The 16,864-nt window shown below is 38.1% G+C and overlaps 1 protein-coding gene across 3 annotated transcripts in view; it reads left to right on the top strand.

The window, feature by feature from the left end:
- DNAJC1 (DnaJ heat shock protein family (Hsp40) member C1) overlaps positions 1-16,864 on the top strand; it is a 148,686-nt gene that overhangs the window by 83,594 nt on the left and 48,228 nt on the right. For all 3 annotated transcript variants that reach the window (XR_009550268.1, XM_060192260.1, XM_007526340.3), the window contains exon 7: positions 10,193-10,283. Coding sequence is in view for 2 of the 3 variants with exons in the window: in XM_060192260.1 (XP_060048243.1) it covers positions 10,193-10,283 (91 nt within the window). In the remaining variant the exon portion in view is untranslated. The remainder of the gene's footprint in view (positions 1-10,192; positions 10,284-16,864) is intronic.

Genomic DNA, 16,864 nt, shown 5'->3' with positions numbered 1-16,864 from the left:
TTCTTCAGGACAGATTTATTCAAAGAAGAATCAAAGTAGATGCTTTGTATAGTCCTTAGAAACTTATTTCACCCAGTCATTCACAATATACTTACTTGTATCAGTTAACAGCAGTCATAGCAACTATATATTAACCTTTCCAGGGTATTCACTTGGTGGCGAAAACCACTTTGTATAGAAGCAAATCCTATTTCCTACTCATTTTTATATAGTATTTAGTTGAGTCAAATAGTTAACAATAGCAGAAGTTGCTGGCATATACATTCTGGTTGTGTAAAGTCTTAAACCAGTGTAACAGTACATTCTTCTTCTAGCGTTTGCCCTTCTTCCGTAGCCAGTCAACAGCATCAGGAGCTGCTTGTTGCTGGCTTTGAAAATGACTGGGATCCATGTGGATTCAGTCGGCTAGGCAGGATCGTCAGTTTCCCCAATAAATGGGTACTCACGGGATGCACCACAAAAAGGTCGATCCAATGCATCCCAACAGTACATTAATTAAGCGGAGATCACTCAAGAGTTTATTTTAGTATGTGAATTCCTTTAATCTGATCAGATTAAAGGAATTCACATACTAAAATTCATTAAGTTCATTAAGACTGAGCTACAGTACCCCTCTGAATTATATAGTGATTGGATAAGGAGAGTCCAAACTCAGTGGGAGTTGAAGTACTTGTAGCAAATAGCTTTCATATTGGAAGAATCTTTACCCAGATGTTGTCCTTGTCATATTAATTGTCCAACTTCTGAATACCTGTTCCTTTATCATGCTTCACATACATATTTAGTTATCCAGTCAGATTTGAAAAAAGCAACATTTCTGGTTTATGCCCTTAAATTACTGTTTGTTTAGCATCTAAGATCTCTACGCATACTCCTTATTGCCTGCTTAGTGTCTATTAAGCCCACATGGTGCTATGCCCAGTTGACCTGGCCCCCACTTTCAGGGGGTAAGTTTTAAAAGGGGGAGAGATTTGCAAGCAGTAAAGCAGTGCTGTAGGTGTCTCTATCTAATAAATAAGTAAAACTATTGTAAAGAGCTTTAAAGTTTGAATTAAATATTTTACATCACTCATAAATTATAGATGGAAATGGTTATGTCAATATTTGATGTATATTGCCCCATCTGTTTAGAAAAGGTTTGTTAAAGCTTTGAAATATCAGAACCAGTTACTATAAGGGGCTGTGGAGATAATTTGTTTTCTAAAACCTTACAGTTAGGTAGTTTATTACATAGATGAAAATAATTATGAAACAAAATGGCATATGAATCCCACTTATATACTATGAGTTGCTTCTATGTAGGGTGGCCAAGAAAAACGGAGAAGGCAGTTACTTGAATTGAGTCTAAAGGAGATAAAGTTTTTGGTTTTGGGGGTTTTTGCCTCCAGGGTTATTGCTGGGGCTCAGTGCCTGCACCATGAATCCACTGCTCCTGGAGGCCATTTTTTTTCTCCCCCGTTTGTTGCAGCCTTGTTGTGGTTATATTGTTGGATAGGACAAAGAGAAAGATAGACACCTGCAGACCTGCTTCACCGCCTATGAAGTGACTCCCCTGCAGGTGGGGAGCCGGGGACTCGAACCGGGATCCTTATGCCGGGCCTTGCACTTTTGCGCCATGTGTGCTTAACCCACTGTGCTAACGCCTGACCCCCGGAGATCAGGTATTTGACGATGAGATGCCCATTTTATATTATAAGATAGTGTACAAAAACTATTTCCCCACATCTCCAAATTCTTATTATCTCTAGCCCTGGACATTTTTTTTCCTTTTGCCTTGAGAAAGGTAAATTGGGAGAATTACTTGGATTAGTAAATTAGAAAGAGGGCAAAGAATGGAAAATTACTACACTTGCTAATGTTAAATTAATAGAAAATATTTCTCATTGGAAAATATCCAAGAAAAAGATAAGAGTGTCCACCTACCCATTTATAGGCAGAATGATAAATCTATGGAAAGTGATTAGAGAACATCAGGAATAAGTAAAATGCAGAGAAATGAAAAAAGTTGAGAAATGTGTCTAGCTAACTAAGACCACAACTGCGATGACCAACAAAAGACATCAATCATAGGTTAGAATATAACACAAAACTTGAACTAAATCAAGAGGTTATATGCTTTGAGATTAGAATTTATTTTCAACCTAAAAGAATAACCCTAGTAATACTCATCTGTCTTACCAGTCTGTTTCCATAGTCTCTTAGAATCTGACTAAACTGGTCTGCTTTGGTAGCTATGTCCAATCTACAACCTCAAGAATTTTTTCTGAACTCCAACGCCACCTTTGGATATTTTTAATGTTAATCATGTAATTCAGCAAAGAATTAATTCTATTTTTGATACTACTGTGGCTGATGGGACCTCATATTTGGACTGGTACTAATTTAGTTTGTTAAAGATAACTTCATACAAAATCAGTAGATGATAGTTATTTCATAGTTCTGTACATTTTTGAGGTAAGACATGTCTTAAGTATTCGGAATTTATTTACTTAATAGTTTGAATTTCTGGGAGTTCTCCATTCACAGTTTTCTATACCTTTTATGTTTCTCAGTAACAATGTATAAAATACAAAACTTCCGGGAGTTGGGCGGTAGTGCATTGGGTTAAGCATAATGCAAAGCACAAGGACTGGTGTAAGGATCCCAGCTCCCCACCTTCAGGGCAGTTGCTTCACAGGTGACGAAGCAGGTGTCTGTCTTTCTCCCCTATCTCCAATCCAATGATATCAATAACAACAACAACAACAACAACAAAAAAAAAGGGCAACAAAAAGGGAATAAATATAAAAAAATTACAAAACTTCCTTTAATTCCTTTAAATATGCATCCCCTAAAAAGCATTCACATTGTTAAATCTCAGTTCCCCTCTTCATCTCACTGCTGAGCTGAACTTACAAGAGCACAATTAAACTATAAATTATTATACAGTTTTCAGCATGAATATCCTCACTTCCATCAGGACTTACAGATTGCCTTGCATCTGTGTCTGAGAAGTAGAGGAAATTTCTTTTTGGTACCGTGGCTTTTACCTTAAAAATACAAACTGCTTTAGAGAGTGAAGGAAATACTCTACTATATCTGTAAACAGACATCTTCTCTCACAGAAACTATCATTATGGACCAATCCAGAGGTCACTTCTACCATAGTGATGGCCTTTTCTTCCTAGCCTTTGCTTCTGCTTGCTGCAGCTCTGTCAGAATCCAAATAAACAACACATTCACAGCTAATAACATGCCGAATTGCCTGCCCTTCTACTCAGTGTTAAACACAGATCATCAAAAAGACAAGGAAGTTTTCTTTTAAAACAAAAGCTTTATAGACAAACATCATTTACTTAGGGAATATGAAAAGAAATGGAACGTCCTGTCTCAGATTTTATAAGAATAAAGTTCTGTGCTTCAAACAGACAAAGGGAAAATTGGAAAGGTCCCTACAATATAAGACAAAGATTCTATCTTCGAAAAGGACAGAAGATGCAATTAATCAGAATTTGAAAGAATATTCAGTAGAGTTCTGTAGGCTTTGTTTGATTTGGAAATAAGCTTTGTTTGATTTGGAAATAATTTTTAATTAATTTTGAAGGCAGGATATTAGAAATTTATGATCTCATCAATTCTGTATTTTATAGCTTATATAGTTAAAAATTCTTAAGACATAAGTTGGTGAGGCAGATTGCCCAAGTGACACAGCTACTTAGTAGTAGGAATAAAAATAAGGAAAAATGGGGGTTAGGCGGTGGCGCAGCAGGTTAAGCGCATGTGGCGCCAGCGGGTTAAGCGCATGTGGCGCCAGCGGGTTAAGCGCATGTGGCGCAAAGCGCAGGGACCGGCGTAAGGATCCCGGTTCGAGCCCCCGGCTCCCCACCTGCAGGGGAGTCGCTTCACAGGCGGTGAAGCAGGTCTGCAGGTGTCTATCTTTCTCTCCCCCTCTGTCTTCCCCTCCTCTCTCCATTTCTCTCTGTCCTATCCAACAACGAATTGCATCAACAAGGGCAATAATAATAACCACAACGAAGCTACAACAAGGGCAACAAAAGGGGGGAAAAAATGGCCTCCAGGAGCAGTGGATTCATGGTGCAGGCACCGAGCCCAGCAATAACCCTGGAGGAGGGAAAAAAAAAAAAAAAAAGGAAAAATAACCCTGTAGCTATATAACCACCTTTATCATAAATGAATTGGCTAGCTGATCTGAAGTTCCCTTTCAGAGTATTTCTATAGTCTCACCTGTCTGGACACAATTTGGAAAAAGAAACTTTATATGCCTTGCAGAAGAAGGTATAGCTTCTGATTTTCTGTTTTGACTCTTATTCAGGGTTTTAATACTTTACTGAATTCTTCATAATTTTGTTGCAAATATATATATATATATGTATGTAATTCAAAGATGATTGTGTAAGTCAATGGGAGAATAATATTCAGCAAAGAGCAACTGATTTTTCAGATAGACTTTTTAGAAATTTTTCTATGGTATTTTCCTGCATTGTAGGCTATGCATGAACTGCAAACAAAAGAGAGGGTTCATGCTGTCAAAGAATAAAAGATAATGGCCCCTCCTCCATCTTTATTGCAGCTTTCTCTCCTCAGAGATCCTTCATGCTCCAGATTCCCGTTAGAACATATGGCACTATTTCCCTCCTCAGAGCACTCTAGATCAACTTCTTTCCTTGGTGGTTTAACATTTTGAAGTTTCTATTGAGAAGTAAAGCATGATCAACAGTGCCAGCCCGGCATGTTTTTATCACTTAATGAACTGTGTCACTTAATGAACTGTGTCAGTAATGTTAGAAGAAAGGTTTGTGACATGGTTATCCTCTCTCTCCTGCTCACTAACTTTGGAAAGATTACATCCTCATGGCTAAGTGAAAATGTCATTGTCATCACACAATCTTTTCTGATCAGACCAAGCAGAAATTTCCTACTGCATATTCTCTACTTTATAACTTGGAATTTGTATTATAGCAAAATAAACTGATCAGGAACTCGGAATAGTATCTCACGTCCTATAGCTAGCCAGATCTGCAACATGTGGCCTCCTTGCTCACTACTGCAAGAGTGAATAATACTCTTGAACTGGAGGATTACACAAGATTTTCTTTAATGCTTTGGCTTGGATTGACTTGATATTTCCATCCACAGCCCATCCCACACTAGTCCCATGACCCCACCAAATCTCAAGAGGATGAGGAAGTGTGAGGAAAAAGATAGAATGTTGCATGAGCACCACTCTCTTCCAATAATTCCTTCAACAAATATTTACTGAGTGCTTACTTTATGCAGGATACTCTTTAACCCTAGAAATAAGAAAGTTAAATAAAAAGAAAGGAAATAGGGAGTTGGGCAGGGGTTAAGCGCAAGGACCGGCATAGGGATCCTGGTTCAAGCCCCTAGCTCCCCACCTGCTGGGAAGTCACTTCACAAGCAGGTCTGCAGGTGTCTATCTTCCTCTCCATTTCTCTCCTACCCAACAATGATGACAAGAATAAGTACAACAATAAAACAAGGGCAACAAAAGGGAATAAATATTTTTTTAAAAAGGAAATACTCATTGAGCTATTATGTGCCAGGTGTTTATATCCATGAGAAATCCTCATGTAGGTAGACAGGATTATGAATTCAAAAGCCAGACTATTTTTTTTCAATATAACACTTGCATATATTCACATGAATTATCCTTTCATGAAGAGCTGAAGGGGGAAATGCTAGGCAACACACAAAACTGATGTTACTTAGTCTCTCTTGAATTCACGAGTCTTTTCCTCTAATATTTCATAAAGAATAGCTACCCGGTCTTTTTGAATATTACTTTCACTGACAGCCTATTTCATTTCCAGGTAATCTTAATTATTAAAAGCTCTTTACATATATCCAAAATCAGAACCTTCAGTTCTAGAACCATATACAGTAATTTACATCAACCTTTCTTGTAGAGAGCCTTAAAACATTCTATGATAGTTTCAAGTTACCCCTAACTGTCTCATCTCCAACCCCCTTTAAGACAAAATCTCAGGGGCCAGGTAGTGGTGCACCTGGTAAAACGCTCATATTGTGGTGCGCAAGGACCCGGGTTCAAGCCCCTGGCCCCCACCTGCAGGGGGAAAGCTTCACAAGTGGTGAAGCAGTGCTGCAGGTGTCTGTCTCTCTCCAATAATAAATAACTTTAAAAAAAGACAAAAATCTCAAGTTGCCTTACAAATTGATCATATTCCTTTTAAATTATCCTAGGGTTGCAGAGCATCTTTAAGAGTGAGAGACTAAACTGAAAGATTGGAGCAGTGTGTTGTGTAAAGTGAAATTATTTTAGATCACAGGCTTAGTAACAACATTATTATTCAGTAGTAGAGCTCAAGATTTGATCCAGGTTTGGGTTCCCCACACCTCACATTTGATTTCAGTTTCTTTCTTTACTTAATTATTTATTACTGGAGAGAGACATCTGCAGCCCTGTTTCACCACTTGTGAAGCTTTCCCCCTGCAGGTGGGGACCAGGGGCTTGAACCCATGTCCTTGTGCACTGTAGTATATGTTCTTAACCAGCTGTGCCACTGCCTGGCCCCTTCACTCTTTCTCATAAAGATGAAAATAAATACAGCAATAATGCTTCATGGAGTAGACATACTGTAATTATAATCTAAGGAAGTACAATGAGACAAGAAAAGAAAACTGTAAGGATATTTGATATAGGATTCTTTGCTATGAGATGAGATTAAGGAGAGTATTAAAACTCTTGGAGTTAGTTGGACTAGAGTAAGGTTACTGAAGGCATTGCAGTCTTCAAACAAGCGTGGTTTGGGATCTAGTGGGTAGTTCAAAGAGTTTTTAGTGGAATTCTGTGCAGCAACGGGCAAAAGCAGCATTAGCAGAGAAATGTTTAAATCTGCAGGGCTACTAGGAAAGAAAATGTTGTCCTTACCTAGGTAAAGGTTTCTGCATTGAAAGATGCAGGTGTAACAATGAGGTCTTGCCCTTATGGTGAATGAAGTGTAAGGAAAGTATGCAGGACATTATCCTGTTTCCCATATGTTAAGATACTTAATCTTCACAACAGCTCTGTGAGTTATCCCTGTTTCATGAGGAAGGAGAGGAGTCGGGCTGTAGCGCAGGTGGCGTAGAGTGCAAGGACTGGCATAAGGATTCCTGTTCGAGCCCCCAGCTCCCCACCAAGCAAGGGAGTCGCTTCACAGGCAGTGAAGCAGGTCTACAGGTGTCTCTCCCTGTCCTATCTAACAACGACAACATCAGTAACAATAACAATAATAAATACAACAACGAAAAGCAACAAGGGCAACAAAAGGGAAAATAAATTTAAGGAAAAAAAGAGGAAGGAGCTTACATACCTAGTGAGATGACAGAATTGAGCGAGATCTAAAGGGAGGATGGCTGCACAGTTTGCCTTCTTGGTCCTGTGGTTTTTATTCTTACCTAAGTCGTTCACATTCATAGATAGCACCTATATACTTCTTTTCTTGCATAGTACCATCTTGCCTATTCCCTTAAAGTAGCCAATGCATTTCAGACCTTTTACTCTCCCTACTATTAGAAACTATTTTGGAAAGAAGCTAATAAGTTCATTCGTACCAAGGAATAAATAGCTTAATATTAAAAATTGGTTATTCTAGGGTTTTTCTTAGGGATATGGGGAATGCTAAGGAGTCTCAAAAAACTAACTCAAAACCCTGTTCAAATTTAGAATACATACCAGCATGGGGAGGATGGGTAGTTATGGATACCTGTATCTTTCAGGTTATTTAAATGGCCTAGCATTTGTGCGAATCTTAGTAGAAAAAAGTAACATAAAGTAGATATGGAAATAACACATAGCTTTATTATAATGATTCAGTGCTTATTGAAAGACCATTATTTTCCTTTTTTTTTTTTTTCCCAGCAGTGGCACCCCCCAGCTGAGTGCACAGACTACTGTATGCAAGGGCCCAGGTTCAAGTCCCCAGCCCTCACCCACAGAGGGAACTTTAGGAGTGGTGAAGCAGTGCTGCAGGTCTCTTTCTCCCTCCCTCTTTCCCTCCTCTTTCTCCTCTCAACTTCTCTCTGTTCTGTCAAACAAACAAACAAACAAATAGAATAAAAGTTTTTTTTTAAGTCTTTTATTTATTTTATTTTTGAGAGAGATGCAGAGAGAGAAAGACACAGAGAGAAACACCAGAGCACTGCTCAGCCCTGGCTTATGTTGGTGCTGGGGATTGAACCTGGGACTGCAGAGCCTCAGGCATGAGAGCCTCTTTGCATAACCATTATGCTATCTACCCCCACCCAGAATAAAAGTTTTTCAAAAACCTGCTCGTGGTCTGGAAGGTGGCGCAGTGATAAAGCTTTAGACTCTCAAGCATGAGGTCCTGAGTTCGATCCCCAGCAGCACTTGTCGCAGAGTGATGTCTGGCTGCACAGTGATAAAGCTTTGGACTCTCAAGCATGAGGTACTGAGTTCGATCCCTGGCAGCACATGTGCCAGAGTGATGTCTAGACCATTATTTTCCTAATCATTCTCTGGTGATAGAGTGCTTATAGAAGCCAAGTAGACATTGACCCTAGGAGGACACTTTAACCTAGACAATCATAGATTAAAGTGTTGGTGGTACACCCCTTAAAGCTCACACCTTACGATGACCCAGGTCCCCAGTACCCACCTGAAGGGGAGGGAGCAGCTTCACAAGCAGTGGAAAAGTGCTACAGTATCTCTCCTTTCCTACCCCTCCCTTTCCGGTTCTATGGTGGGGGGATGGTTTTAAGTGTTCATACATTAACATCTGAATCAGGGTAGAATCATGCTTTGGTTTTTTTTCTTTCTTTTCTTGAATAGATTAAAACACTCAAGTGGGCCTATGATTTTTCTGCTCTAGTATTCTTAAAATCTGGGAATTTTAGCCTAGAGCTATCCATGATAACTCATTTTTCTTATTCTGTATCAGTTAATGATAAAGTTGTTTCATTTCTTTTTCATATAGTTCAATCTAATTGAGTTCAGTGAACACTTACTATTTTGTGCCAGCTGTGGGCTTACAAGTCCCCCTTCTGAAATATCTCATTTTCTGGGAGATAATATGGCATAATACAAGCAATCATAGAAATGTATTTAAATGCAGAAACAGTATACAGTAGAAAATTATTCTGCCAATGGAGTTTAGAAAGACTTGCATAAGAGATGATGCTTGAAATCTCAAGGGTAAATAGGAGTTCATCAGAATAATGGTAGGGACCAGACATATTCTAGCTAGACAACAAAGCATACCCAGAGATGTGAAAGCACATCACAGTGTGGCCAGCGGTATTGCTAATAGCATAGATGAAGTTTGTGTCAAGGGGGTAGTAGGAAACTGTGCTGCTATTTCTGCTGTCAGGAGCTTCATATGCCCAGAGCAGTCAGTTTGTTTTACCCTTCTAGTCTCAGTACTGACCTACTACAGGAGGCTTTAGCTTTTGTATCTTGACACCTAAGTATTTTGTGTAGAGTATGTGTCCTCAGCACAGCCTTTCAGGATAAGGACTCGTCTCTAAGTATAGAAGAAGCATTCACTTGTATCAACATGGTCATTTTTGTTTCATAATCAAAATTATATACTATATATATAAAAATATATTGGACTCGGGAATTGGGCGGTTACGCAGCAGGTTAAGTGCAGGTGATGCAAGGACTGGCGTAAGGATCCAGATCGAGCCCTTGGCTCCCCACCTGCAGGAGAGTCGCTTTACAAGTGGTGAATCAGGTCTGCAGGTGTCTTTCTCTCCTCCACTCTGTCCTATCCAACGATGATGATATCATTAACAATGACAATAATAATGGCAACAAGGGAATAAATATTAAAAAGAAATTTAAAAATATTTTAGACTTAGGGGACTAATATGAAAAATTATGCTGTTTTCTTAGTCACAATAATTTAGTTCACTATGCCAAGTAATTCAGTTCTGCAAATGCTTCTCTGCCCTTTGTCCTTGCAATAGCACAATATTGAGAAAATAAACAATGGAAGAAAATAGAATATTTCCCTTGAATACTGAGATTCTACTTATACTCTCAGCTAAGAGAATCAATTCAGAAGGAAAAAAATGGTAACTATTTATTCTGTACATCATAAAATTTAACACAAAGACATACTTATTAAATGAATATGTTGCTTTAAAATGAAGTTATGTGTAAACCAAAGTGACTTTTATGTTAATTTATGTGTAACTTTTTTTTAAGGATGCTAGGCAGTTTTACGCCAAATATAAAGAAACAAGATTGAAGGAAAAGGAAGATGCATCGAGTACAGCTGAACTTGAAACACTTCAAAGTGAGTTTTACACATTGCCCACTGTGTTAATATTATATAAATCTGTTTAAATTTGGGTTTTCTGCCACTCTCTAAATAGAATTACTTGTACTTAATTATTATGTATGTAAATAGTGAGTAGCCTCTAGTTCCTCAGTTCTTAGAGGCTTGTGCTCAACTGGGCAAACTACCTCCCAGTCCCCTGACTTATTTTTGTTCAGAACATTTAACACCATTTACTAACTTTATTTAGTATCTTCCTCCAGTAGAATGTTTTGCCTATGCAAATCCCTTGAAGAGTCCCCAGCACAAAGCAGGGTTCCACAGATACTTGTCCAGTGAGCTTATGAAGGTGAAATTTTAGTCTTTTAAAATTTGATGGGTGCGGCGAAAGCTGTGGTACACCTGGTTAAGCACATATAAGTACTAAGCCCAAGAACCCACATTCAAGTTCCTGCTCACTACATGCAGGGGGAACGCTTCATGAGTAGTGAAGCAGGTCTGCAGGTGTTTGTCTTTCTACCTCTTTATCTCCCCCTCCTGTCTAATAAAAATGGCACCAAGCCACAGCAATAACCCTGGAAGCAAAAAAAAAAAAAAAAAAACTGATTGGAAGTGTTTTTGGTTGATACTTTTTTAGCTCCCTAAGTTTTCAGAAGTACTAAGTGTGCATGGTACCTGATAGGCACAGGAGACAATGGAAAGATGATTAATACCTAGTTACTTCAACCCTTCGATACATGCACAGTTCACTTTACAAAACAACTTGTGTGCTTTTAAAGGTGTGCAGTGAGAGCTATTTTTGCACTCCATGGAAGTAAGTAAGCCAAATCAAATTAGAAAACAAGAGCTGTGATGTTATGTTTATACCACACCAAGACTTCATAAATCAGACTGAAAGACATAACTTTATACCTTGACTATCATTTGAGGAGAAACATAACTGCAAGAGGTTCTTTGTGTGTAAAGACCCATATGATTAGATTGAGTCTCCTTGAATAGTTCAGTTTCAAGTTGCTCAATCTTTATCATATAAGGTAAAACTATCAGCAATTTCTGTTTTCTCTTTTTTAAAAAAAAAACATTTATTTATTCCCATTGATGTCATCGTTGTTAGATAGGAAAGAGAGGGGAAGAGAAAGATAGACACCTGCAGACCTGCTTCACCGCTTGTGAAGCGACTCCCCTGTAGTTGGGGAGCCGGGGGCTTGAACCGGGATCCTTACGCCGGTTCTTGCGACACCGCCTGACTCCCAATTTCTGTTTTTTCTATGTACTACAGTCTTTCAGGTGTCTGGGTAGCTTTAGAACACAAGTTGTCACTTCTTCATCTTGTTGCCTGCAGTACTTTATATAATAATGTGACAAAGTAAATAAATGAATAAATGAACATGTGAATTCATGTCATGAATATTAATTGCTATCAACTGTGCACCTGTCCTGCTTTAAGGAATGCATAATTGAATTTAAAACACTTCAGCAATTTTAGTTAAAAAATAATATTCGAGTGAACTATAGCATTTAAAGCAGACTTCTTTAAGAGGGAAGAGTTTCGAATTCGAGGATTACATATTAAGTGAGGATAAATGTGTTGGGCCAGGTGTTTTATGTTTAACCACAGCACTGCTCTGGCTTATGATGGTGCCAGAATTAGAGCCTAGGACCTGCACAGCCTCTGACATCAAAGTTACCATTAGTGCTACCTCCCTGGCCCTGGAAAACAATTTATTGTTACATTGAGCCCAAGGTTAAAATAGAAACTAATGTAGCAATTGTTGAAATAATGTTGAATTAAATTTAAATGATAGAGTAAATGAAATATAAATGTGATTTATGTTTAAGTAAAATCTTTACATGAAAATTTCCTGAACCTTTAAAGACTAGTCAAAAGGAAAAAAAAAGTTTAAAAGCAAAGAGAAAAGTAGCAAACCGACCCAAATTTACCTTCTAGCAGCAGTATGAATATACTACATTTCATTGCTTTCAGAAGCATGACTTTTTTTTTTTTACAGTATTATTGACCTACAGTGTTATGCTGGTTTCTGATATACAACATATCTGATTTATTACTGAGCAATAAAAATCAGAGTTTCACTCTAGCTATATGCATTACCAGGATTTGAACTTAAAGACCTCACACATTCATGCCCGCATTCCACCAGTGAGCCCCCTCCACAGATAATTTTTTTTTCTTGTAATGAGAACTTTTAAGCTCTACTCTTAAGAGACTTCCAAATACTCAACACAGTGTTATTAACAATAGTCACCATGGTGTATGTATGTCACATTCCTGTACTTACTTGAAACACTCAGCTTATTTTTATGTGATCTTAGTATCTTCTTTCTTTCTGAGTATGAGAGAGAAATGAAGGAGAAGAGAAAGGGAAAACACCTCAGCAATTCTTAAGAAACTTCCCCCCACATTTGGGGACCAGGGGCTTGAACCAGCTGCTCAAGCATGACGATATGTGCTCTTCTTAGTGAGCTACCACCTTGCCCCTAAAGTGCGTAATCATCTTTCCAAAACTGTTCTAAGATCTTTGTTCTCCATAAGAGTTTGATAGCGTTACTCAAACATATTTAATCATTCTCTTATTTTTGGAATGTAAGATTGTTTAAATATGTAGACGACATTTACCAGTAAGAATATAATCATCTTGGGGGGGATGTATTGTTATATGGAAAACTGGAAAGTGTTATGCATGTACAAACTATTGTATTTACTTTCTGCTGTATAACATTAATCACCCACCCAATAAAAAAAAACTTTCATTCATGAGGCTCTGAAGCCCTGGCTCAGTCCCTCACACCACTGTAAGCTAGAGCTGTGTTGAGGTATGGTAAAAATAAACATTTTTATTAAAAATTAATTAATTTTTTAAAGTAAGGTCTTCCAGAAAGCTTGGGGGTCACAAATTCAAGCCTCTGCTGCCCACATTCAGGGAGGAAGTTTCACAGGTGGTATAGCAATGTTGCAGGTGTCTCTCTTCTCTTTCTCTCCCCTTCTATTGAAAGAAGGGGGGATGACTACTGGAAGTAGTGGAGTGATTATGCATGCACCAAGCTCACCAATAAGCTTGGTAGAAAAAAAAAAAAGGACTCATCTCCGATTTTCAGCTTTTGAAACTCAAAATAGAAAAGCACTGGAATATCTGCTAAAAGTAACAGTCAAACTAACATACTAAGCTGAGTAGTAAGGCTTCTTACTCTCGTGTTTTTTCATACCAGTGGTACATTTAAAAAAAAGGTGATGTCAACATTAAAATATTAAAAAAAAAACTTTCATGTTATTACTAATAATGCCAGAAACTGTCATGTATTTTTTAATGTAGTCTCTAATGGTTACATGCAAAGAATCTTTTAATTAATTTTGTTAACTTCATTACACTGTTCTGCATTGTATACTTTAGAATTATTGCATAAAGACCCCAAATCCCCCAGTGTGCATTTCATTTGGCCCTATCCTTCTTAATTTTAAAGACCATCATTGGAATACTGAGTTCATAATAACATTTCCATCTGCTTAATTGAGTAATGCATCTCATGCAGATTAGCACTAGCTGTTTTATGCTGCCTCTGTCTTTCATGACCTCAAGTCTTTCTATTCTGCTGCTGACTGTACCATTTCCTCTGATGGCCCCCATAGAAATGCTTTGATTAAGAAGGGTGGTCTTATTAAAGTGTTATTTTATAGGGGGAAATATACTTTTCCCGCAGAAGAAAAGAAAAAAATGTTCTATTTGTAAGTAAAATAGCACTTATCTTTTCACCATAAATTTCTAATCAGTTATATGGTTTTGGTTTAAATAGTTACAAATATAATACCTTTTCAGTGTTAATATACTTTTTATATATTCCTTAATCATACTGATTTTATTTTGAGTCAATAGATATGATTACTAGTTTTAGTACTGAAGCAGCCCAGGGCAAGATAGCTCACCTGGGTAGTTTGCCTGCTTTGCCATGTACAGGATGCAGGTGGATGCCTGACAACAAAACAAACAGCCCATATCATACTAGAAGAAAATGCATTTAATTTATTTCAAAAAGAAATTGGTAGTGCAAGGACCGGCATAAGAATCTCACTTCGAGCCCCTGGCTCCCCACCAGCAGGGGGGTCACTTCACAAGCGGTGAAGCAGGTCTGCAGGTATCTATCTTTCTCTCCCCCTCTCTGCATTTCTCTCTGTCCTATCTAACAATGATGACATCAATAACAACTACAACAAAAGGGAATAAATAAAGAATGCATAAAAAAGAAATTGGTTACAAAGATTAAAATTTCAGTAGACAAGAGGAGGGTACAGGGATAGACATAAAACTTATTTTCCTTATCCTCTATACATTCTTTGATTTTGTTTTTATAATAATCTACAGCTCACTGTCAAGCTGTTTTCATCATAGTAATTGCAGACATTACTTGCAAGCTATCTTTTGTCAAGTGGTCTCTGGCACCTACCAGGAATGGACCAAAGTAGGGGGGAGCCAAGGGACAATAAAGAGGTTGGGGACAGAATGTGCCTTTTTAGAGTGACAGAATGGAAAGACATTCACCTTCCTTAAGATAAAGACTTCTATAAAACTTAGGATTCGAGACAAAGGAGATGGTTGTTCTGTAAATTGATTCAGAATTGATAGTGAAGGAGAGAGGGCAGAAGTAGCCCCACTAGGTCAGAGCATTTCTTCTGGTAACTCTGGGAATATTATCAAGTAGACACTCTATACCTTAACTTACAAGTCATATAATAAAACCTAATCAGCTCGATCAGGGATTTTAAATAGCATAATGGTTATTTAAAGAGACTGTCATGCCTGAGGCTCCCAGGTTCAATCTCCCACACCACCATAAGCCAGAGCTGAGCAGTGCTCCAGTGTAAAAAAAGAAAGAAAAAAAAAGCTAACCAGCTCTCTTATCACAAAAATTTATTTGTAGACAAAGGTTTTCTTTTGATAGGACAGAAATTGAGGGGAATAGAGAAAGAAGGACACCTACAGCACTGCTTCACTGACATGTATATGTCTACTCATAAGTGTGGAATATTTGTCTTGTGACTGATTTACTTCACTTAGTGTAATGTCTTCAAGGATCATCCATGTTGGAACATATACCTGAATTCCCATCAATTTACAGGCTAAATAATATGCCATTAAATGTTTATATTTTGCTTATCTATACTTCTATCATGGACTCTTAGATCACAATTTCCACGTTTTAATAACTATGAATAATTCTGCTGAAAACATGAGTATACAAATACTTCTTCAAGAAACTGCTTTTAGGTTTCTTTCAGATACATAACCAGAAGTGGAATTACTGGATCATATAGCTGTTCTGTTTTTAACTATGGAAGGAATCACCATACTACTTTCCATAGTGCTATACTATTTACATTCCCACTAAGACTGTGTACAAGGTTGGAATTACTCTTCACTTACTCTTTACCACTCTAGTTATTTGTTGTTTTTTACTGGGGCAACCCTAATGAATGTACTTTTTTTCTTTTAAAGAAATGTCTATTCAAGGGTTGGGGCAGGGGCAGTAGCACATCCAGTTGAGAACACACTACCAAGCACAGGGACCAGAAGTCAAGTCCCCATTCCCCACCTGCAGGAGGGTTAGCCTCACAAGCAGTGAAGCCAGTCTGCTAGTGTCTCTTTCTCCATACTATCTAATATTGAAATAAAGAATAAAATAAAAAATATGGCCATATCAATTCTGATCAATAATCCTGGTAGCGATTTTAAAAAAGCTAGTAGTTCTAAGGCATGTACCATGGAATAGCAGCAACTGCAAGATCACATCCAGGAAAAACTAAATAAAGCAGTGATTAAAAACACCTAGAATCTCACAACATTGAAGGAATTCACTGAGTCACAGGTAGGTGCAGACACATGTAGGAAGAGGGTACAGGATAAACTTTAAAGACAGAAAAAGCAGCTAGAAAAAGCAACATTTTGGTACAGACATAAGCCGACCATAGGCTCGGCCCAAGAAGGCAAGGAAACATGGTGAGAAACTAAAACTGTGTAGCTAGCCCAGACTGCAACAGAGTCAGAACCTATTCTGTCTAAATCCATCCAAAGTTATATGGAAGACTCTCCTCTCCCCCACGATGACATATAAAAAGCATAACCACAGTGCCACCTGCTGCCTGAGTGTCAGAAACCATGCTTATCTGAGTGAATTTAGAAAGTAATTTAAAACTAACCATAACAGACACAAATTCAAGATTTCAGAGATCATTTCACCAAAGAGCTAGACACACAAAGAAAATTCCAAACAGAGATAGGATATGAAGAACACTTTGGGTGGAGTTGAGGCTTCCATAACAGACTAGTAAGTAGAATAAGTCTGCTTGGAGAGAGAATACTGGGGCTAGAAAATAAAGCTGCCTGAGTGCAGAGCGGTTGGAGAGAAAAGGTTCAAGAAAAATGCAGCAGTTCTCTTATATAGAAATATAGATGGGAGTTGGGCGGTAGCGCAGCAGGTCAAGTGCAGGTGGTGCAAGGACCAGCATAAAGATCCCGGTTCATGCCTCCCAGCTCCCCTCCTGTCGGGGAGTTGCTATAGCTCATTCAGTAGAGTGCATGAATTAGCAAATG

Source organism: Erinaceus europaeus, chromosome 6 (assembly GCF_950295315.1).
Source record: "Erinaceus europaeus chromosome 6, mEriEur2.1, whole genome shotgun sequence".
Taxonomy (NCBI): domain Eukaryota; kingdom Metazoa; phylum Chordata; class Mammalia; order Eulipotyphla; family Erinaceidae; genus Erinaceus; species Erinaceus europaeus.
This window is presented reverse-complemented; position numbering and strand designations above follow the sequence as displayed.